The sequence below is a fragment of the Cloeon dipterum genome, chromosome 1 (genome assembly GCF_949628265.1).
Source record: "Cloeon dipterum chromosome 1, ieCloDipt1.1, whole genome shotgun sequence".
Taxonomy (NCBI): Eukaryota; Metazoa; Arthropoda; class Insecta; order Ephemeroptera; family Baetidae; genus Cloeon; species Cloeon dipterum.
The window spans coordinates 2,418,998-2,438,853 of record NC_088786.1 but is presented as its reverse complement, the minus strand read 5'-3'; the positions used below and the strand labels follow the sequence as shown (position 1 = coordinate 2,438,853).

General features: G+C 43.7%; 1 protein-coding gene across 18 annotated transcripts in view; it reads right to left on the bottom strand.

Annotated features, from left to right (window-relative positions):
* The window catches only part of da (daughterless), a 107,945-nt gene that overhangs the window by 22,286 nt on the left and 65,803 nt on the right, over positions 1-19,856 (bottom strand). For 12 of the 18 annotated variants that reach the window (XM_065476305.1, XM_065476304.1, XM_065476310.1 and 9 more), the window contains exons 6-7: positions 14,170-14,226; positions 2,728-2,796 (exon numbers count right to left, since the gene is read on the bottom strand). The exons of 2 other annotated variants lie outside the window; for them this stretch is intronic. In XM_065476305.1, the coding sequence (XP_065332377.1) occupies positions 2,728-2,796; positions 14,170-14,226 (126 nt within the window). Of the gene's footprint in view, positions 1-2,727; positions 2,797-5,496; positions 5,906-14,169; positions 14,227-19,856 lie in introns of those variants that run through there. 4 more of the 18 variants (XM_065476311.1, XM_065476317.1, XM_065476315.1 and 1 more) reach the window with 3 other exon arrangements.

Genomic DNA, 19,856 nt, shown 5'->3' with positions numbered 1-19,856 from the left:
AAAAAATTCAGTTTTTTTGCGTTTTTTTGGCGTTTCCCAAGGAAAGCCGTTTAAAAAGTTGATTCAAACTTATCAAATTAGAAAAAATTAAAACTACTACATTTTCCCAGAGCAGATATTTGGAAAATAAATTCCTAAAGTATAAATATTTGTAAATCATTCGATTCGTCACGCCGAGTAGATTCTAAACGTGTCAAGTTTTTTTTTTAAAATCGTCCAACCGCTTATTTTCAATAAATTATGGCAAATTTATATATTTCTTAAAATTTTGACCTGGCGTGGATTGTAGCGAAGCATTATTGAATCGTAGCGAAAAAACACCACATTTTTCCGATTAGTATATAGGTGCTTGTCCCTTCAAGAAAGTCTTTGACTTGTGCGCGATTAGCACGTCACGTGAAGAAAATCTAGTTTCGCAACGGCCGGAGGATTACGTTTAAGGTGTCTATCTGGCAGAGTGATCAGCAGCAGCCTTTCTTTGATACCGTGCGCAGAGGCCCTGTTCTTCAGAGGGGGTGCTTGTGCCTGCCCAGCTGGTTGCCTAAGAGAAGGACCGAAAATATCGCCGGGTCGGCCGAGCGATTGGCTTTGGCAGCGCTAAGCTAAGCGAGTAAGTAGTGTATTATGTACATCTCGCTTTACATGCTTGGGCGAGTACAGCCACAATAAAATAGCCTCTCGCGCTCTCTCTGCCTCGAGCCTCTTTATTAGAGCTACCGAGGAACTTTTGTTTAATGCGCCGAGCCGCTACTTCTTCGCTTAACTTTCTGAATGTTCGATGCCCGCTGGCGACCGAGGAAAATCCATATATAAAAAATGTATGACGCCGCCGTGTCCACCGAGGCTGCACTTTTCCCGCCGACTGCCCGCGGACGGCGAGTGCATTCCCATCTGTCCGAAACGAGCAGGGACGCTGCAAAGTCTTATTATTGAACCGTATAGTTGGTTGGAGAATTCGGAGGTGTGTAACCCGCACCACCGCAACAACTGCTACATATACGATTCCGTAACATTGCCTCGGGTGCCATCTGCGTGATTACCGCCGCCGAACAAAAAGAGCGTATCAAAATAATCACGCCCGAGATTTAATTTAAAAGGTCCGGCCAATTTTGCCGGCCGCTGAGTGAAAGCAAGCCGCCGTCGAATTTGATAACTGGCGAATTCTCGAGTGGTGCCAAATTTCGCAACGCTGCAGCAATAAAACTATTTGCGGGCAATCAAAAATGCCACGAGATTCGCGCGGTTCGATTGGACGCCCGCCGCGGATCGTGGGAAGTCGAGATGGAACATTATTATGCCTCGTTGCTCGGTCCTCCATAATGGATGCTTTTATGTAACGCGACCGGCGAACGCGAACGCGGGAGGGGACGTGTATGCACAAGAAAAAGAACAACCGTCGGCAACAATAATAATCACAGAGGCCCCTTGCTTTTAATTTATAATTCCCAATCGCGACTGATCGTGAGTGAGACAAATATTCGCACCGGAGATCACTCTCAGGTGAGGCTGCGTTTCTCCTTCAAAGGTCACGCACACGCCTCGACACTATTGGCAAGCCAGAAGACGAGCGGTTCTTTTCTTGCAGCAGCGAAACTTGTTTCTTACCTTCCACCTGACCCAAAATTTAAGGATTCCCTTGGAATTAATTATTCTTAAACCTCTGCTTTGCACTTCCCGAGGGCTAGGAGCCCAGTAACACAGGTTGGGCCATATTTTCGCGTCCTGTCTTTCCATTGAAACGCCAGAAATGTGTCCCTAAAGGTGCGAAAACCAGCAAGTGGCGCCTCCTACCAGCCCGTTGAGCTATTCGAGCATTTCGAATACCAAAATTGCCATCTTTTATGATTGATTATTATGCTCAAACATCTCCCATTGCCTTGATACTCCCAAGAATGCCTCAACAATGCTCGCTATATAGAATGGCGCAACGATTTGAGATCCGGATGCTACGTGGGGGATCTTAATTGTTGTCTGCTAATCACTTTAATCCGCATTTTTACTGGAAAAATCCGAGGTTGACAGCTTCAAATCCTTTCGAACCGATTTCGTTAAGCTTTACTATAGTGCTATTTCCAAGTATTTTTTCCAAAGCTTCTCACGACAATTTGTAGAATCGCGAATCGCAGCCGCTGCTTGTTTTCTGTTGGCCGGGTACGCAGGGCATGCAATGGAGGAAGAGGTGTGTGTAGGAGAGGTAAAGAAAAACGGCGACAAGCAGTCTGGCGGGCCGGCAGGCCGACCGACTGCCCCCTCCCTGCTACCTCCACATTCTTCGCAGCGGACGACCCAATGCACGCTACTTACAAGGCTCGCGTCGAATAAAAAAACCAACTCGCGTTGAGGTGGTGACGTCACCCGTGCAAATCTCAATTTAAGTCGGCGAGAATTTGGCACTTGAAATGATGCCCGCTCGCCAGCCAGCCAGCCAGCATCAACACAACCGACTCGGTGCGCGGTGCGGATTCTCAAAATCGGGCGCGCGAGTGTGCATTTTTCAGCCGCGCGCTCGGCCAGACGCGATGCTGGGAAATTCAATCTTGCCGCCGACGGAATTTTTTCGCCCGGTAACAGCATTTCCTGGGAATCTGGCTTTCTGTTGCCACTGCGGGTTTCTCGGCGTGCGATATTGAAACTGTATACGCGCCGCTTTGAATTCGAATTGGGCCAGAGTGCAGTTTTCGCACCCTGGGAAGGAGTTGCGGGTGGAGTGGTTGCTTTTTGCCTTACCGAGGTGTTATTGGAACCATATTGAGGTGGAAAGCGGGCTACATTTGACATGTTTGTCGGTCTACATACCTGAAACAAGGGAATAAATGCGTTAGTACACCAATGCTATACCATTTAATTCTTTCTCTGCATATATTAAACTTAAAACTAAAGGTCATTTCGTCTAACGCACTTTACCGTTGTAAAACAACAGCATATTTATTTTTCAGATTTTATGGACAATTTTTCGACAAGTAAGCCTGTTGTCAAGTGTATCGTGAGTTGTTTTCCTCTTTTTAGAATCTCCAAGTTGCGGAAGCAAAGAGCACAAGCTGACTGGGATTCCGAGAACCTTGCGATTTCTCTGGCTTGAGCCTCCTCTCTGTGATTTAAACGCGCAATGACAGTCGAGTGAAACGAGAGTGCCAATAATTGTAGACATAAACACGCGCAGGGCAATTATGCGTTATGAGACAAGGCACGCATCACACTGGAACGGCCGATAAATTGCGAATACCTATCTTTCTGCGCGTCGCTTCAATGCAGCAGAAGCGAGTTAGAGAGAGAGAAAGAAAGAGAGGAAACGCTTTTAAACGCTAGTACATTTATACACGAAATGATCGTCCAACACACACACACACACACATACACACACAAGTCGGCAGAAGCGAGGAGAAGCAGCATCGCAAAGAACGAGTCTGGTGAAGGCCGACCGCCTCTGAGTGGAGCCCAAGTTGAGGAGAACTCCTCCGGTCTTGAGAAGCGCGCACAAATGAAATCTTCTGCTTCGACCGCCCGAATAGCAATTGGCCGCGAGCGAGAAAAATCGGCTCAAAATCGCAGCACCGAAATAAAACAACTACTGCTGCTTATTATTTGAGCCAACAAGTTGGCTTGCTTCTTTCGTTCGACTGCTCTCATTGTTATACAATCATTCCGATTAACCGAGGTTAATAAAATGGCCTTAATAATAAAGTGGCTCTTGTTTAATGAATGCCAACAGTCAGTGCGACTGCCGATGTAAATTGGGAGACTGGCTTTTCACCAGCCAGCGACCCCGCATTTGAATTTGCGCTCGCCACGGGGCCCTAAGTGTCATCTCGACCGGCCGGCCGCCGGCCGGCGCTGGACTTTTCAGACATTTCCCTCGAATCGGGACGCACAACAAGCCTTGACAGCGAATTTCCCCTTGAAAACGCGAGCTCAAAATAAATCGGAATTGCGCTTCAAGGAAAGGATAAAACGCCAAAGAGCACGCCTGTTTTCATGCTAGCACCAGTTAAATTACTTGGCGTGAAAACAGCTTTCCAGCGCAAACTGCAAAACATTCATTCCTTCTGCAACAACTTTCGTTGGAAAAATAAATTTTATATTTACAACAATCTACTCGAAATTAATTAGAAAATGAAGCTGATCTCGGTATGAGCAAATTACAATATAATATAAGATTCGTTGGTGCTGTTTCCTGATTTAAAAATTTATTTTTCCCACACGGTAAGTTCAGATATCGTTTGTATCTGAATTATTCATTTAAAAAAATCAAGGATAAAATTAAAGCAACTTTCCTTATAAATTAAAAAGCTTTAATTTTTTCGTAATATTAATAAAATTCTACGCCTACTTCCTTACTTTTGAAACCAATTTAATTTCCCTTTAGCACAGATTAGATTATGTTTTAGATTTGTTTAGCCAAAAACTATTTTTTAATTTCTCTCTTTTCTTTTTTGGTTTAACTTTTTTCCTTGTTTTAGCTTGCGGTAGATATCTATAGATTGATAAGCTGTTATAAATTTTATTTATTGCATTTCCCATGAAAGAGAAAAGTGAGAGATTGAATAGCAAAAAAAAAATAATAATTTAAACTATATAGGCATGCAGTTTAATTTCTCAAAACAAAGTCGTTTAGACATTCTGATTGTCATATATACAAATAAAAGTAGAAGAATATATAGACATTGTCTCTGTTCTACAAATCACCTCTGGAACGGCAGACATATTGCGTTTGAATTCAAAAAAGGCTAAAAGGGGAGGAGCCGCGCGATAACAATTCAAAACGAACGCCACATACGTGCAGCGTTGCTATAATTATCTGCGCGTCGTGAGTGCTGCTTGACACTGAAGTTAAAAAACAATAAAATTGCGCTGGGGCAGTGTACACACACTTTATCGAACCGAATACCCGCATGCAGCGCGAAACCTTCACATTATTTAAATGACTATTACTTCAAGTTAATATGCGGTGCTCATCAACCAACAACAAACAAAAGCTTGCTTCCCTGCAACATTTTGGCATTGTTTGTGCATTAATTGAAAAATTAAATAGTACTCAGTAAAGCAGATTATTGAATTCAAACAGCTAAATTTAACCCCAACATTTTTTCAATGGTTCTTCAGTTTCTGGTTGGTTGGGAGTTAACGTTTTTAAATTTGAAGTGAACTCAAATTGAAAATATCATTTGTTGAATAGGAATTGTAATTTAAGGGGTGAAGGAATTTATCCTTTCGTCAGGATCGCGTTGGGAAGCATTTTGCTCGCAACAAAGAGTCCCAAAATGCGAGAATTCCTAGCGGATTAGGGACCTTTGTGGCTATTTTAGTCTTCTATCCATATATTCTAGTGGGAGTTTAAGAAAACATATTTGCTTTTCTAGGGAAGCAAAATTCGTGGCTAAATACATAATCTGTCCTAAATAAATATATGAAATAATCAAAACATTCGTCTATTAGCGCGTTCGGAGGTGTCACTCGGTTTGATTGATATCTATTTCGCTTCTATAGGCAATGACCTACCCCGCTCTCTCTCCCAGTGCCTCCACACTTGAAGAAATTGTTGGGCTGTTGCTGGGGGTGTCCGAGGCGCGGGTCGTTCCACGGGTTCACGGCAGCAGAGTCGCAATGAAAGGAAGGGTTGTACGCGCCCTGCACTTGTTGCTGGTGCGGAAGCGGGTGGTGGTAGGACGGCGGCGGCGGCGGCTGCTGGTTGTACATGGACTGCGGCGGGGGCGGGGGCGGCTGCTGCTGCGGGTGGTGGTTCATGGCTGCGCGGTGGCGTCCGCGTCCCATGGTGTGTGTGTGTGCCGTATTTCGACAAACCCAAAACCGACCGACAGAGCTAGCACTTTTCGGCAGAACAACTTCTCGTGAGCGGCACTTCGAGTGCGAGCGCGCCGAACGACACTGGCTGACTAACTAAGTGTTGCGAGGGCCCCTGCCGATCGGCCTCCCCACCGCCGAGAGCCACGGCGACCACGCTGTCTGACTGCCGCGGAGAGCCGCAGAAATAGCAGCAAACGGCTAACAGCGCAGACGCGAGCGTGCCAGCCGCCATCGCAAGCCGCCAGCCGTAACCATCCATCTAGCCGCCGAGACCATTTAAAAATCTAGGAGTTTTTTTTATAAACGAGAGGAACGAAATATATCGATGTTTATCGCTGCAATTCGATGGTGTTTGATAAAAGATGACAACTGTCCAACGGAATAGCTCCCGTTATTTATATTTCGCTGCAATCCACGCCTAAAAGGTCACACTCTTAATAAATTTCAAACTGCCATAATTTCGTCTTGAAAAGTGGTCGGATTAAAAAAAAAAAACAACCTAACGAGACGAATCGAATGATATGGGATTTTTATACTTTTTGAAAATTTCTAACAGAAAAGAGCTCTGGGAAAATCGAATGCAGAAATAATGTGGAAGTTTTCATTTTGGCCATTTCAGTTTTTTTTCGTCCTGTTCAACTTTTCAAACGGCTTTTTCAAAGAATTTTCTTTCAGCATAATATGCAAGAAAACCTATCTATGAAATGCGCGGGGTTTTAGCACCGTTTTACAAGTTTGTCGCATTGCAACAGCCACAAACAATCGTGCGTGCAATGTTGAAGCCCCATCCAAAAACTTTCCACCCTTTCGAAAATTGTTGAAACTTTTGCTGTTTGTTTGTCACACTGGCGCGTGTGTGCTACAGTACGCGTACGCATAAAGTACCACTGCTACTTTCAAAATAAAAAAAAAATGCCAGATAAAGGACGGCAGGAAAAGTCACGCCACTCATCCAGTCGCACTAGAGCACAGACTAACTACTTTGCGGTGGAACATAAAGCTTTTGCATGGCCCTGGCTGGAAAAAGCGCAGTGATAAGTGTGTTTTACACATCCACGACCCGCTTGTGTGTATTTATAAGGGAGAGAGAGACGAGCACCACGACTTTGGTGTAATAAAATAAATAAATACAGCGACAGTGATAACGCCGGCAGGGATGCAAGTAAACGCCACGCACTTCTGCTAACAATAAATCCTATTGAAACTTGTATTTGAGGTTAGTTGGCTGCAAAAACGGATCTCGTGGTTTTCCAGTAACATAAAACCATGTTTTTTTGTCTGCCTTTATTGGTGTTAAAAACTGACAAAAGGTGACGCTGAGATGGCAGAGAGGTCAACAGCTCGATTATTGAAGTGTTTGCGAGGTCAGAGGGAAGAGAGCGAGCGCAAACAGATGCCGCCGATGGGACTTTTTTGTTAGTTAAAGACTGCTCGGGTGAATTGCGTAATTAGCCCTTATCTGCATCGATGGCCTGCGCGGACGGCAATTAAATAAATGTAAAACCCGTTGGTCCCGATTGTGCTGGCGTATCAATCTGAATTTGCTCTGATTTTTCGTTTCCTGGATTGCCAGGGAGATGGACTCATTTATAGATGCGATCAAACTTGTAATTGCACTTATTGATCTCGGAGCAAAAAGGCGCTTCCAGAGAAGAGCTGCAGCTTTGGACGATTCCAAGAAGTGATAGCGTCAACCGCCGCTCTGACGGAGAGATATAAAATCGGACAAATAAAATTGTGCACTGCGCTCATGTTGCCGTGCATGAATAATTACCATCTTTTCGAATGTGAGTTGCATTTCCTCTTCAGCGCAGTACAGCGTACGCCATTAACTTTGTATTTCGTTTTTTCACTCGGATGAAATGGCAGTGACACAAGTATATCAGTTTGAAAAGTGCCACCGTGGAAAAAGTGCACGAGAGCGAGTGGCGTATATGCACTCAGTTGCAACGTTGATTAATTTGGCGGAAGTGTATCGTCCTCTTTGTTGCGATCTGTGCTAAGGACAAATTCGCGGAAAGTTGTGGAAATCACCGAGCGCCGCTTCAATTCTCTGCTCTGATGCACTACCGTGGAAATTTTCCGACGCGTGTCATATTTTTCAGAGCTTTACAACGCAGTCCTGACCTGACACAATGTGTCCGAGGTGTTTGAACTTGAAACGAAACATTGCGCCATTTTCGTGGAATATTGGTACATTCAAAATAATTAATATTATGTTTCACAAACTATAATTTAAAATAAAGCTTTAAAGAAAAATCCCTTTTACCTTTATTTGAAATACTATTTAAAAATTTCCCAGGCCGCCGTTGAAAGTTTTGAGAAAATTGGCTCACAACCTTTAAGCAGGATCGAAATCACGCGAAAAAAAAATCATAGACAGATTGATATTTATCAGATTTTATTTATGCAAATTCACGCCAAATAAATAAAGCCTAAATGACCAAAAGAAAGGCGAGTAGCGTTTCCCTCGCCTGCTGTAAAAGTGGCATGGTCTCGTTTTATTCTGACGCCCGAAGCATCATCGTGGAGAAAAATCCGCATTTAGATGTATGTATGCAGCCATTTCATGTGTGTATAGCATTGAGGCGATAAAAAGAGAGCAAATCGCTGGCGGAATTGAAGTCCGCGAGCTGCTACTTGATGGGCGCGGCGCGATATTATTTTTATTGTCTTGCCCACGTTATCGGTCCGAATCGCGCTTACTGTGAATCGAAACAATGGCGGACTGCGCACACCGGGCAACGGCAGCTTTTTCCTTCCCTCGCTGCGCTATGAAGGAGCTGCCCAAAGATCGCGGGCTAAATAAAAAAGCAGACGCCCGTCCGATGGTGAATGAGTGAGCAAGAATTCGCTCTTTACTTTCGGATTGCCAGAATTGGGGCACGTCGATGGTGCACGAGCAGAGAGTTTAGTCAGTCTCCGAAACTGTTACGCAGACACAATGTTTGATTAGAAATATTCGTCGTGAGATTCATAATCGGGGAATCAAAACTTTACGAGTTCTATGAGAAAATAATTAAAGTCATTTGACTTCTCGTAATAATATTTTAAGATTAAAAAAATCAAAATGGAGAGATTTACTCGTTGAATTACTAAAAATTTCCTCCGACCGAGTCAGTATAGTTATCTGATTTTGAAACCTTGTTGTCACTGGAAAGGACTTAACCAAATCTAGATCGTGCGAAGCTAGAAGCACACATTTTCTTTCTGACAGAGGTTTCCCTGGCAGTTGATATAAACACACGGAGCTCATAAAGTATGCGCAAGTGCATGCACATACTTTGGACTTGCTTCAGCACTGCGGGCGATGAAATTAGCCCGAGATGAAGCACTTTGATTTATCCATACGCGCTCGTTTCGCTCTCGAAAGTGAACCTACACACATACTACGTACACACACACACATGCTCTCAGGTTCGCTCATATATATATATTTTATATATCCGTATAAACGTCGAGCGGATTTTTAAACCGAACGCTTGCCGCCGTTTGAGCGACTGTATTGCGGACGGTGCCGCAGGAAAAGATGGCAAATTATTGTTATTGCTGCGCTCGATAACAAACGTAAATAAATAAATACACAGATATTGCAGGGGAGATCGCATCGTTCTTGCGGGCAGACATTTTCATCACGGACGCGCGAATCGAGAAATCATTCCTCGCAGCCATTCGGCAATCAACCTGATTTGTTGCTTTTGTAATTTAAACGCAATATCCAGAGTTTGCGATTGGGAGAGAGTTGATATATTATATGTACATGAACACAAAGAGATAACGTTGAAATTACGAACAAACAGAATCGACATGCTTTCTTATTTTAACTTAAATTAATTAATTTGAAAGACTAAATTTGGGTAGAAATACGGGGTATGGTAAGTATTATTGTAAACCAGCCCTTACTGTTGCGAGTAAATTAAGGCAAATGCGTTTAGCTTAATGGAACGGAGAAGTCGCGAAAAGTGGTCTGCTCGAGGTCCAGAGTCCAGAGGCGGTAATGAATGGAACAGGTGATGCTTCGCATTTCGCACACGTAGCCAACGAGCGGCCGGCGAAAAAAGGAGGATAGGGCCGGGTTTTGATTGATTGATTGAGCCGAGTCGAGTCGCAGAAGAGAAGAAGCCGCTCGCGCCGCGCGCTGCAAAAAGTGAGCCGGCCAAGATTCCGTCAGTGCAAAAACACAAATTTCAACGGCCAAATAAGGTTTGCGCGCGCAAAAGTTGTCATCGCGGCGAATCTCGAAATCGAATGATAATGATCTCGACGAACGCGAGCCACATTATGTCAGTAATAATGGCGCACGCTGGAATTTTCATTGTTGTACTTCGTGTGCGCCGAGCGCCGCCCAGAATCGGGCAAAAACGCCAACAAATTGTGATTCCTGTAAATCCCGGCGAAAAATTCACCTTTCAGTCCCAATAAGGTACCGCCGTCGTCCCCGCGCGCGCGTTATAAGATTTCTGTTAATTAGATATGTGACATCGGCCGCCGCGAACAATGAGCGCAGAAACGCACGCGGTGGTCTGCCTCTGTTAATTTCCGTGCAGCGCGCAAATGGTGCATGCCTCTTTTTTCGCCAGCTGCCTCTTGCGCGCATGTTTATCTTGCAATTATGTGCGTTTAATAATATAAAAATGTCGTTGCTGCGAACCCACGTCCCACGCACGCGGCAGCAGGTGACTCTCGTTTGGAGGTGCGGAGAGAAGGACACGACCTTGGCGGGCAAACCTGAGCCGAACGCCAATTTTGAGCACCGACTTGAGCATTGTTACCTACAAAGTCCTGAAACAGCGCCTCTCCGTCCAACTTGAAAACCAAACGGCCAGAAACACAGTTAAAAATGTCTTTAAAATATGTACACATTAAATTAAAAAAGGATCTCTACTTGTTATCAAAGACAACAGAAAATTCGTGAAAATTCCTAATTATCTTTCCTACTGTAAAACCACGATTTATTACACAATTTAGGGAAATTTTCCTCAACCATCGAATCGGGACGAGAGGGATCAATCATTTAATTTTTCAAGAAGTTTGGCAAAATCTGAAATTTAACTGTTCATCTCGGTCCTAATTTAATTATTGCTAAATTTCAGCAACCATTAACTCTTTGCCATAGTCAACAATGCAAAACGTTCTTAAAATTGTCGGCCTGTAAAGCTCTGCTTGAAACGGGTTGTGAATAAATTTTATAATTAACAAGATTGTGAACCGTCACGAAACCAACATCCTCCTATTTCATTTGAATAAGAATTTGTTACTCCATCTGAATGAATAAATATTCTGGATGCGACTTTATCGAGCAATTGACACGCACAACGACTTAAACCTCAATCCTCACTCATGATTTACAGGTTCAATGAAAGCTGCAAAGAGAGAGACGGACCTGCTGCTCCGCGGTTGAAGCGAGTGCATGTTCGTTCAAGGAGGCGAGTGGACAAATAAAGAAGCTGGATATTATAATATTTGCATGTGCACGCACACATAAACACACGAGGCACTCGGGGAGAATTTCAAGTAGCCGGTCATAACGCGTTTACGGCTCAATTAGCGGTGGAAATTCATTCAATATCATTACGCAGCGAGCAAGCCAAACTCCTTGAACCGGTCAGTCGAAATGGGGGACGAGAATGAATGCGTGCCCGTGCCCAGCGTCAACCTCATAATAAAAACAAAGAGGGCAAAAATTGCACGGAACAGAGATTTGAACGCGCTCGTCGTCTCTCTGCGTGCTGGAACTTGTTAGGCGGCAATTATTATTAATAATGATTGTCAAGCAGTCAGTGACTTCAGCTGGCACGCGTGATGATCTCGCAGAGATATTAGCACGTGCACTTTTTTAGCATTGTCCGCGTATTCTTCGGGCGCAGGCTCCCATGAACGCAAATAACAGCATTGTGAGTGAGTGTACAGTGCAAAAGCGGCGTCGCGCATGGAAACAAAAACAAAACACCGACAACCTTGAGGCTGACTCATCCCCAATTATTTACACTCGACCGCGATATTTTACGCGGCTTATCTGCATCCGCGATCACGCCAACATCCGCGCGAATCTTACCATTTTCTGCCAACTTTTCCTCGATAATTATCTTAAAAAAAGCGGACGAGTTCAACGGCTCTCCAGAAGGTCTGAAAATTTCTCCGGGTGTATTTTTTACGTTCCACGCGCAGACGTGAGTCATATACAAGTTGTATGTGTAAAACGTTGAGTTGCAATTATTCACGCGAGTAGGGGGTCACATTGGAGCTTTTATTTCTGTACTCGGAGCGCAATTAGACCTTTTGAAAAATACATACTATGCGCGTATGATTTTATTAAAAGATTGCAATTTTCTGCTTTGTGCTGAGAGTCACGACAGAAAAGCGAGCGCTTTTCCAAAAAAATAATATTTTTCAAAATTTATGTGTTCAACCTCTCCGATAAATTTGCAAGAGTGCATATGCAAATTCCATAAGCTCAAAGTAATAAAGAGAAGATAAACTCGGCTAGGAGCACCTGTGCGGATGATTTATGAAGTGCAATTTGACCTTTAACCCTTCCTTCGGATATAGATGCATGTGTGGTTGCATCGATGCAAGAAACAAGTTTCGCCTGCCGCGGCACTTTGCTACTTTTAATCGCGCTGGCGAGTACAAATGAAACCACGAGCGCGAAAAAACTTAGTGTCCGGCGCCACGAGAAAAGCGATAGAAAAACGCAATTGCTTGGGAACAGCGTAATGCGGATCGCATTAACATAGGTACAGGATGAAATAATGATAATAATAACTCAAGTCGCGATACGCTCAATGTACACACACGAGCTGCCTTCTTTTTCTTAAATTGTTGTCGCTTTTCTAGGTCACAATCGCATTAATGGTGCCCGCGGGCGGCTCGATGTGTAATTTAATGAGTACATGGAATTCAAATTCTACCGCGCATTAGAACAACCTTTGTACCCATTATTAAATAACAAAGTGTGCAGTGCCGTTGTTAATCTTTGATACTTGGTGCTACATTATTATCTTTTATTTATAATTTGATGGTCACGCTTACGGTCATTATGCATTACGAGCACACGCATTCACTACATCTCTAAATTTCCGTTTCTAACGCATTAATGGAGGCTTACTACATTTGCATTCGCACCACATTTAAATATTTTTCTATAAATTAACCTAGTTCGGCTTGGAGTAATTAGAGAGCATAAATTAAATAAAGTATTTATGCTAATGAAGTAAGTATAGCGTGTGCTGTGAAAATTACCACAACGAATTGTTCGTTTTGTTGGGCGAACTCGCGCAAAATTATGCAGTTCAAGTGTGTTCTTAGTTAGACCCCAGACAATATTTTTCTTCTTGAACCTCGTAACCCGAGTTATTTTTATTTTGACTTTACAGACGCCAGGGTCTCGAAAATGAGACTTCCGCGTGGTCACGTAAAAGATTATTTACGTTGCGTGGCACGAAAGGTTGTGTCTTGCTCTCGTCTGAGCCAAAAGAAAAGTAGAAAAGAAAGGCAGACGCGATTGTTGCGTTGCTCACGGTGCTTTTCGCCAAAGAGGGTTGTAAAAGTGTGTGTGTTTTTTCACTTTCGCACGAATGCGGTCGAAAAGAAAAATAATAAAAAATGTGTTGGTGTAGGCATGCTCGCACAATAAGGCACGAACTCTATGAACGTGACTTCAATGGCAAGCCGAACGAGAAATGATTAAAAAAACGCGAATGAAAATTGCGAACAAACACAGTGACAATGAAAAAAAAATGAAAGCAAGTTATATAATTTGCGACCCTGATCAGTCAGATTGACTTTTACAGAAGTCTGGTCTGACTGAGACAATGCTCCCCATCTCCGTTTCCGATAATTAAAAAAGTTTGTCAAAAGAATAAATTTCAGCGTGGAGACGGAAGCAAGGTGGGCAGTTTAATTGGATTTTTCTGGCGCGATGGAATACAAAAGTACAAAAGCATGCAGTCTGTGTGCGACACAAAAGAAAATGATATGTCGAAAAAAGAAAAGAAAGAAAGAAAGCCGGCCCGATCTGATTGTTCGATTTTCATTAGATCGAAAGCGGCGGCTTCTCTATTTCTCCAGCACTCGCGAAAGTTAAAAAACAAACGCGGCGGCGGCGGACTGGTTTGCCGGCGCGGCACGCATAAATCGCGTTTTCCGAATCGAAAAGATGGCTGTCGTGTCGAACACGAAATTATACGCGCGCGAATGTAAATATGAAAGAGAAAGAGAGGACGAGGGACGACGAACGGGTTGCGCGTGCGAGCAGAGCAGAGCGGAGCGGAGATCCAACTCGATCGCCTTGAGCCACGTTTTTTCGCCAATATGACTGACAGGCTATACGTTTTCCTATATTTGTCCATTATTTATTTTCCTTACCGAGTGTGTGCAAGTTCTAATGTAATTAGCATCAGTTCTAGTCCGACTGGTACATACCTGAAACAGAAAGAGGAAAGGATTGGTCAGCGAACGGGTTGCGCAAGCGAAAATGCCACAAATATGATCGCATCGCGCGCTGCCATTAATTAATTGCGCGAGACGACTTGGTATAAATATGTGTAATTGTTTATTGGTGCTGCCACGTTTAATAACGGCGGCTCGCGCTTTATCTGATGCTCGTTAGCCGACTGTTTACACGATTTCACGCAATTACCGGCATTACTCTCTGCATCGACAATTTTGTGCTTGAATTCAAGTTTGATTTATCCATTTCAATTGTAAATGCAGCGATCTTGCTGCTATTGACAAATCTAACTTGGCTGGGAATGCGTTCGACTAATAAAAGATGTCGTAATTGATATTATTTGCTCAAAACTCATAAAGTTAAATGTCCCTCTCCGTAGTAATAGAAGCCAAACGACAGCTTTCCTAACATTGGTTGAATTTATCAGCTTGAATTATCAACAGATATTCTAATTTGTTTACTCGATAAACCATTTAGAAGCGTAAGAAGAGAAAAACAATACATTTTCATTAGAAGCAGTGAACAAAAATATTTGTAATTAACGATCTGCAAACAAAGCAATTTTTCTTACGCGATAATAATCATTTATGCTTCTTGATTCCGCAATTCTAGATAAGCACGAATACACTAAGTGAATAATAATAATAACTGTGTTTGTCGAAGGGGGCGTTCTTTTTGCTCCGCGCGGGCAAAGATCGTGCAGACCGACGAATGGACGGAGCCGTCGAGAGCGACTTGATTATTTGCACATGTTGTGATTACATTAGCATCTTTTTACGGGGTCCATATAGCGATCCGAGCAAAAACTTTTGCAGCAGCACGGTTAATGTAAACACACGCTGAGCGGAGACAACCGCAGCCGCCGACGGACGGACGCGCTCGAGCAGCCAGATTTAACGGATTAAAGGCTCAATCTGTGGAATAAATTGCTAGCGATAGCCTTTTTGATCGGCCGGCGCCGATCGCGTCCACTTCACATGAGTTTGTCAAAAAGGATTATCTTTATGGGATGGCTAATTTTTGGCACATGTTTGTAGTGCGAATGCTCCCCTGCTTTGAACTTTCGTATGGCGGACAGAAATTTATGTTGCCTCTGAAATTTAGCATTAAGCATTTGTAGGATTGCGCAGTTTTTACATTTGCTGCAGTGGAGTTTTTGACTGTTTATGACTGAATTGATTTATAGTTACCGCTGTACCGAAAATTTGTTAAAATCCTTTTTACCATTACTTTTAAGTACTATCCAAAAACGCTAAGAAATTTCCAAGGTTTCCGTTTAATTTTATGATAAAATTGTCTCAAAAGCTTGTCTCTTTTAAAAAAAATCAATTTTTTCCTCAAAATTTGCACATTGTTGGGATAGATCGCGAAGAGAGGGATCGAAATTAAGAGAAAAATTCAGCAAAATCTGGAATGCAACTGTTCCTTGGTCCTGATTTCATTATTGTACATTGCAATTGTAGCTAAATTTCACAAACAATGAACCACCTGTTATTGCCAACAATGTAAACGTTCTTAATTGTTTGCCAGAACAGTTAATTGTCTTTACGCTGTGTACGGCTCAACTCTGAAGGGAGTTTGAGGAAAGAATTAATCGTCATCATGTTCTACAGGCAGGAGGAAACTCAAAGGATAACCTCATTTGAAGGGTCAATTTAACAATTCCGAGTATTCCGCGAGTGACCGAGAGTATAAGGGTCTGTGACTGGCGAGAGAAGTCACGCAGCAAGCCAGACATCTATTGGCGTCTGCGTGCAACAGGATGTGCGAATGGAGAAATCTCGTGTGAGTGTGCGAAGCGACACAATAAGCGGCGCAATTGATTTCCAACAGGAAAATCGCAGAGTTCACAACATCGGCGCACTGGCCAGTGGCGAAAAGCACGTTTCTCGGGGGGCGATAAGCAGCTTTTATGATATTGCTGCTTGCACGCGCGCGCGCTCGCGCCCAGCAAAAGCGGCGAATATTATAACATCAAAATAATAATACATTCATGCAACGCAGAAATGTGCCGATCGCAATCACAAGGCCGTTCGTTTGTTGCGTTCGCGCAAGATCGCAACGGGAAAATTAGCAAGTGCGCGCGTTTTGATCATTATCGCCGCGCGCGTATTGGGTAATGGCAAATATTTGTGTTTTGCTAAACCGCACAGTACACGCTCTCTGACATAACGATAAGTAGTGTTTTGGGCCTCAATTTATCATCAGTTGGTAGGAAAATACGTCACTCGTGAACTGACAACAACAATCGTAGCTGCAAAATGAACTTGCAGCAATCCAGGCGAACGGGCAATCAAAGTAAGGCGTTTTAAAATAAATCGACTTAACGGGGCGAATTTCGAAAAAGTGGTACTAAAAGCTATTGGGCGAGATTGCTTATTGCTGGTGGTGCGCAGCGCGTTAGTAATAAATCTCGGCATATTGTCTTCTCGAACGACCCCTTAAACTGCTCTTTCTCTCTGGCTCGTTTGCTCTGGTTATTATTAAAAATTTAATGGATTCTTCCTCAATCACGAGGCAGTAAAGGCAAGAGAGGGAGACGCGCGCGCAAGCCTCTGATGCGGTTAGACGCTAAATAAGACCGACGACGAGCGCTCTCGCTCTATTTTACGCCCATCAAACTTTGAATTCCCAATCTTTTTATAGGGCTTGTTTCAGCCATTAATGCGCGCGTATACCGCGTCAATATAGTGCAGACACGCCGATTGCCACCCAAATTGCTTGCGAACTTTCCTAAAAATGATATCTTCCGAGTCGTAAATGGTTGACAGGACAGTGTACGGTCGTGCAAATAAATTGAGCGCGGCGCCGACGGCTCAAGCCACCGAAAGAAGTGCGCGGTGTGGTGTAATGGACAGCCCAGCCCAGCCCGTTGAAATGCAGCAGCAAGAAAAGGCGATACACTCTTATACATACAAGAATAACACGCGCGGAGCACCAGCCGTGAATCAACGAACGGTGTTGCTAATAAAACGCTCATTAATCTTCATGCGCGTCACCACTTTATACCATACTTTCCCACAGTGTAAATATGAAACGCTCATTTTCCTGACACGCGTTTTCACTGTTCGTCTCTCGTTGAATTCTCCACTGGGTTTTGTAAGCAGAAAATAATGCTCTTGTTCCGATTTCGATTGGTGGAGCAATCAAGAGCACAGAATCAACGATAAATTTCTATCTCTCGTCGCGGCAGCGGCACCGAAATTTCTGCGCAATCTGGCGCCGCCGAAGAAATTGATAGTTAACTAATAACACGCGAAGCATCGTCTCCAGCGCTCATGCTGTTGGTGCCTTACAGAGCGAGAGAGATAAAGTGTACGTCTGCGAGATATATGTTTGAGGCAGAAGAAGGAGCTCCTCGGCCTCTAATAGATATTATTAAAGTTTTAGTCTCTCGCTGCAGTTAAAAGAATAAGAGGAGAGACGTCTTCCTCGCTCGCCTTCGCTGCTTCTTCTTCTTCTTCTTCTTCTTCTTACACTGCTTTAGAAGCAAGAAGAAGAGAAGTAAGCTCTCCGAAGCGCACAGCACCAAACCCACCCACGCCAAACAACTTTACAGAGGAACAACTACAGCTATGAAACTTTGTCTTGTGCTGCAACAATTTCCCATACGATAGCAAAACGGCGGCTTTTTTGGAAATCCGCACTTCGTATACAACTATGAGTATTATTAGAATTGGGGGGAGGGGTTGTTAAACGTTTCCATGAAGTTTACACCTTTCATACCCGTCGTATTAATTTTAGTTTGGACAAATCTCCAAAATGTCTGTGAATATACACTCAAGTTCAAGTTTAAAAAAAACCCCAGCTTTCGTAACATATTCTACAATTTTGAAAAAAAAAGAATTCCAAATAGCATGGTTGCATTAGTCTCTGCAGACCGTAAGAAGGGGATTTCTTTTTCGCTCGGGAAAACAGAAGAAAATTTAGCAGCGCTGGCTTCCGCGACTGAATTAAATATTCAAATCGCGCGGAGAGCGCCGAGGAGGTGTGTGTGTGTGTGTTTTTGTTTTGCCCTTTTTGTGTGTGCACTTATATTCCAGCTCTCGCTTCGGCAAAACGGCAAGTTTACAACAGCACACCAGAGGCTGCTCTCTCGCTTAAATTGTAATAAAGATATAAAGCACCGCAGTAATATTTAATATATTCAAGCTCTGCGGTCGAGCGAGAGAGACGTTGCGCCTCCCTCTTTTTTCCTCGTCCGTAATACGCACGCACCCGCAAATGAGGATTAGCCCCGCAAAAAAGGGCGAGCGCCCAGCCCGGAATCATCCGCAAAATTAAGCAAAAATGCAGCGCTGTAGTAATGACAGCTTTTTTCAGCTTTCAAAATACTTCTGGCTGAAAATGGAGGACGAAAGAGGGGCTTTCAAGCGGAGTTTTTTTGTGATGCTGCAAGAGTGATTTTTTTCAAATTTTTAATTTCGCTTCCATGACTCATTTCCACATAAAATCTCACCATTTGCCACTGAAAGCAGAAGAAAGGAATTTCCCTTTACGTTCAAAGTTCACCAAGTACAAGCAAGTTTTAATTAGTGTTGAATGCGTCAAATAATGTTTCTCGCAGCCAGTGCACAGCACAGACGGCTGGAAATGAAGCGCAAATCGACGCGGTGGCAGAGATGGCCGCGACCTTGCCGGCCTTGCCTTGTTCTCCCTGTGTCAGAGCAGAGCTCTATTGCGGGCCCACAGAGCGAGAGATAATGAATGCTAAATGTTCTTTCTTTCGGTCGGCAGTGTCGGGCTGCTTGCCGCTGCTGCTGCTGCTGGGATATTGACCCGGAACTCGGTCGCTCGGCAGGATAATACTCGCACATATACACAGGCCTGGGTATTGTACTCGGCTCGTTGGTAATGTTATGTCATTTGTGTGCTCAGAGTATAATATGGTAGGTACTGGCGACTTTAAAAGAGCTCATCTCAAATACGCTGCTGAAGAGCTCGGCAAACACCGCAAGGCCGGTGGAAGAAAGCAGCACGCACCGTATTTTATTATATGTGTATTATACGTGTGCACACACAGCTTCTCAAGAGAAAAACCGAAGCCGACTCGAGAGAGATTTTTACCTCAAAGCCTCGAGCTAATGGTTTCCTCTGTTTGCTCAATCTGTTGAGGATTTTCCCAGGAAGAATTAAAAATAGTTCACGAGACAAAAGTATTTCATTGATTTTCCAATATATTTTTTTCAAATGTATCCCGGAATGAAATGCGCAACCAACCCTTTTTGGCTGGCGCACCCACGCACACACTCAACAGAGCTATATGTATTGTATCGGATGTGCCCCCCCCCCTCCAGCAATAATCAGCATAAGTGTCGAGCGCACCCTCGGCGCCGCTCATATCCATTTTCCGCGGCAACGCATCACTTTCCTTCAATCTGCAGGCCTGCTAATTCAATTGAGCAAAGACTCGACGCGTCCGTCGGCGGGAATCACCCTCCTGGGATCACTAACTTATCGATTATCGGCCGCCGTGCGGTTCGTTAAGTGCGAGCCGTCGGCCGCCACGCTGCCCTTATTATTATGTGATTATTTTCGAGCCTTCGGCCCGGCGCGTGCTCTTCATCTCGTCGGGTGTGACGCTAATTGTTTGATTATTTAA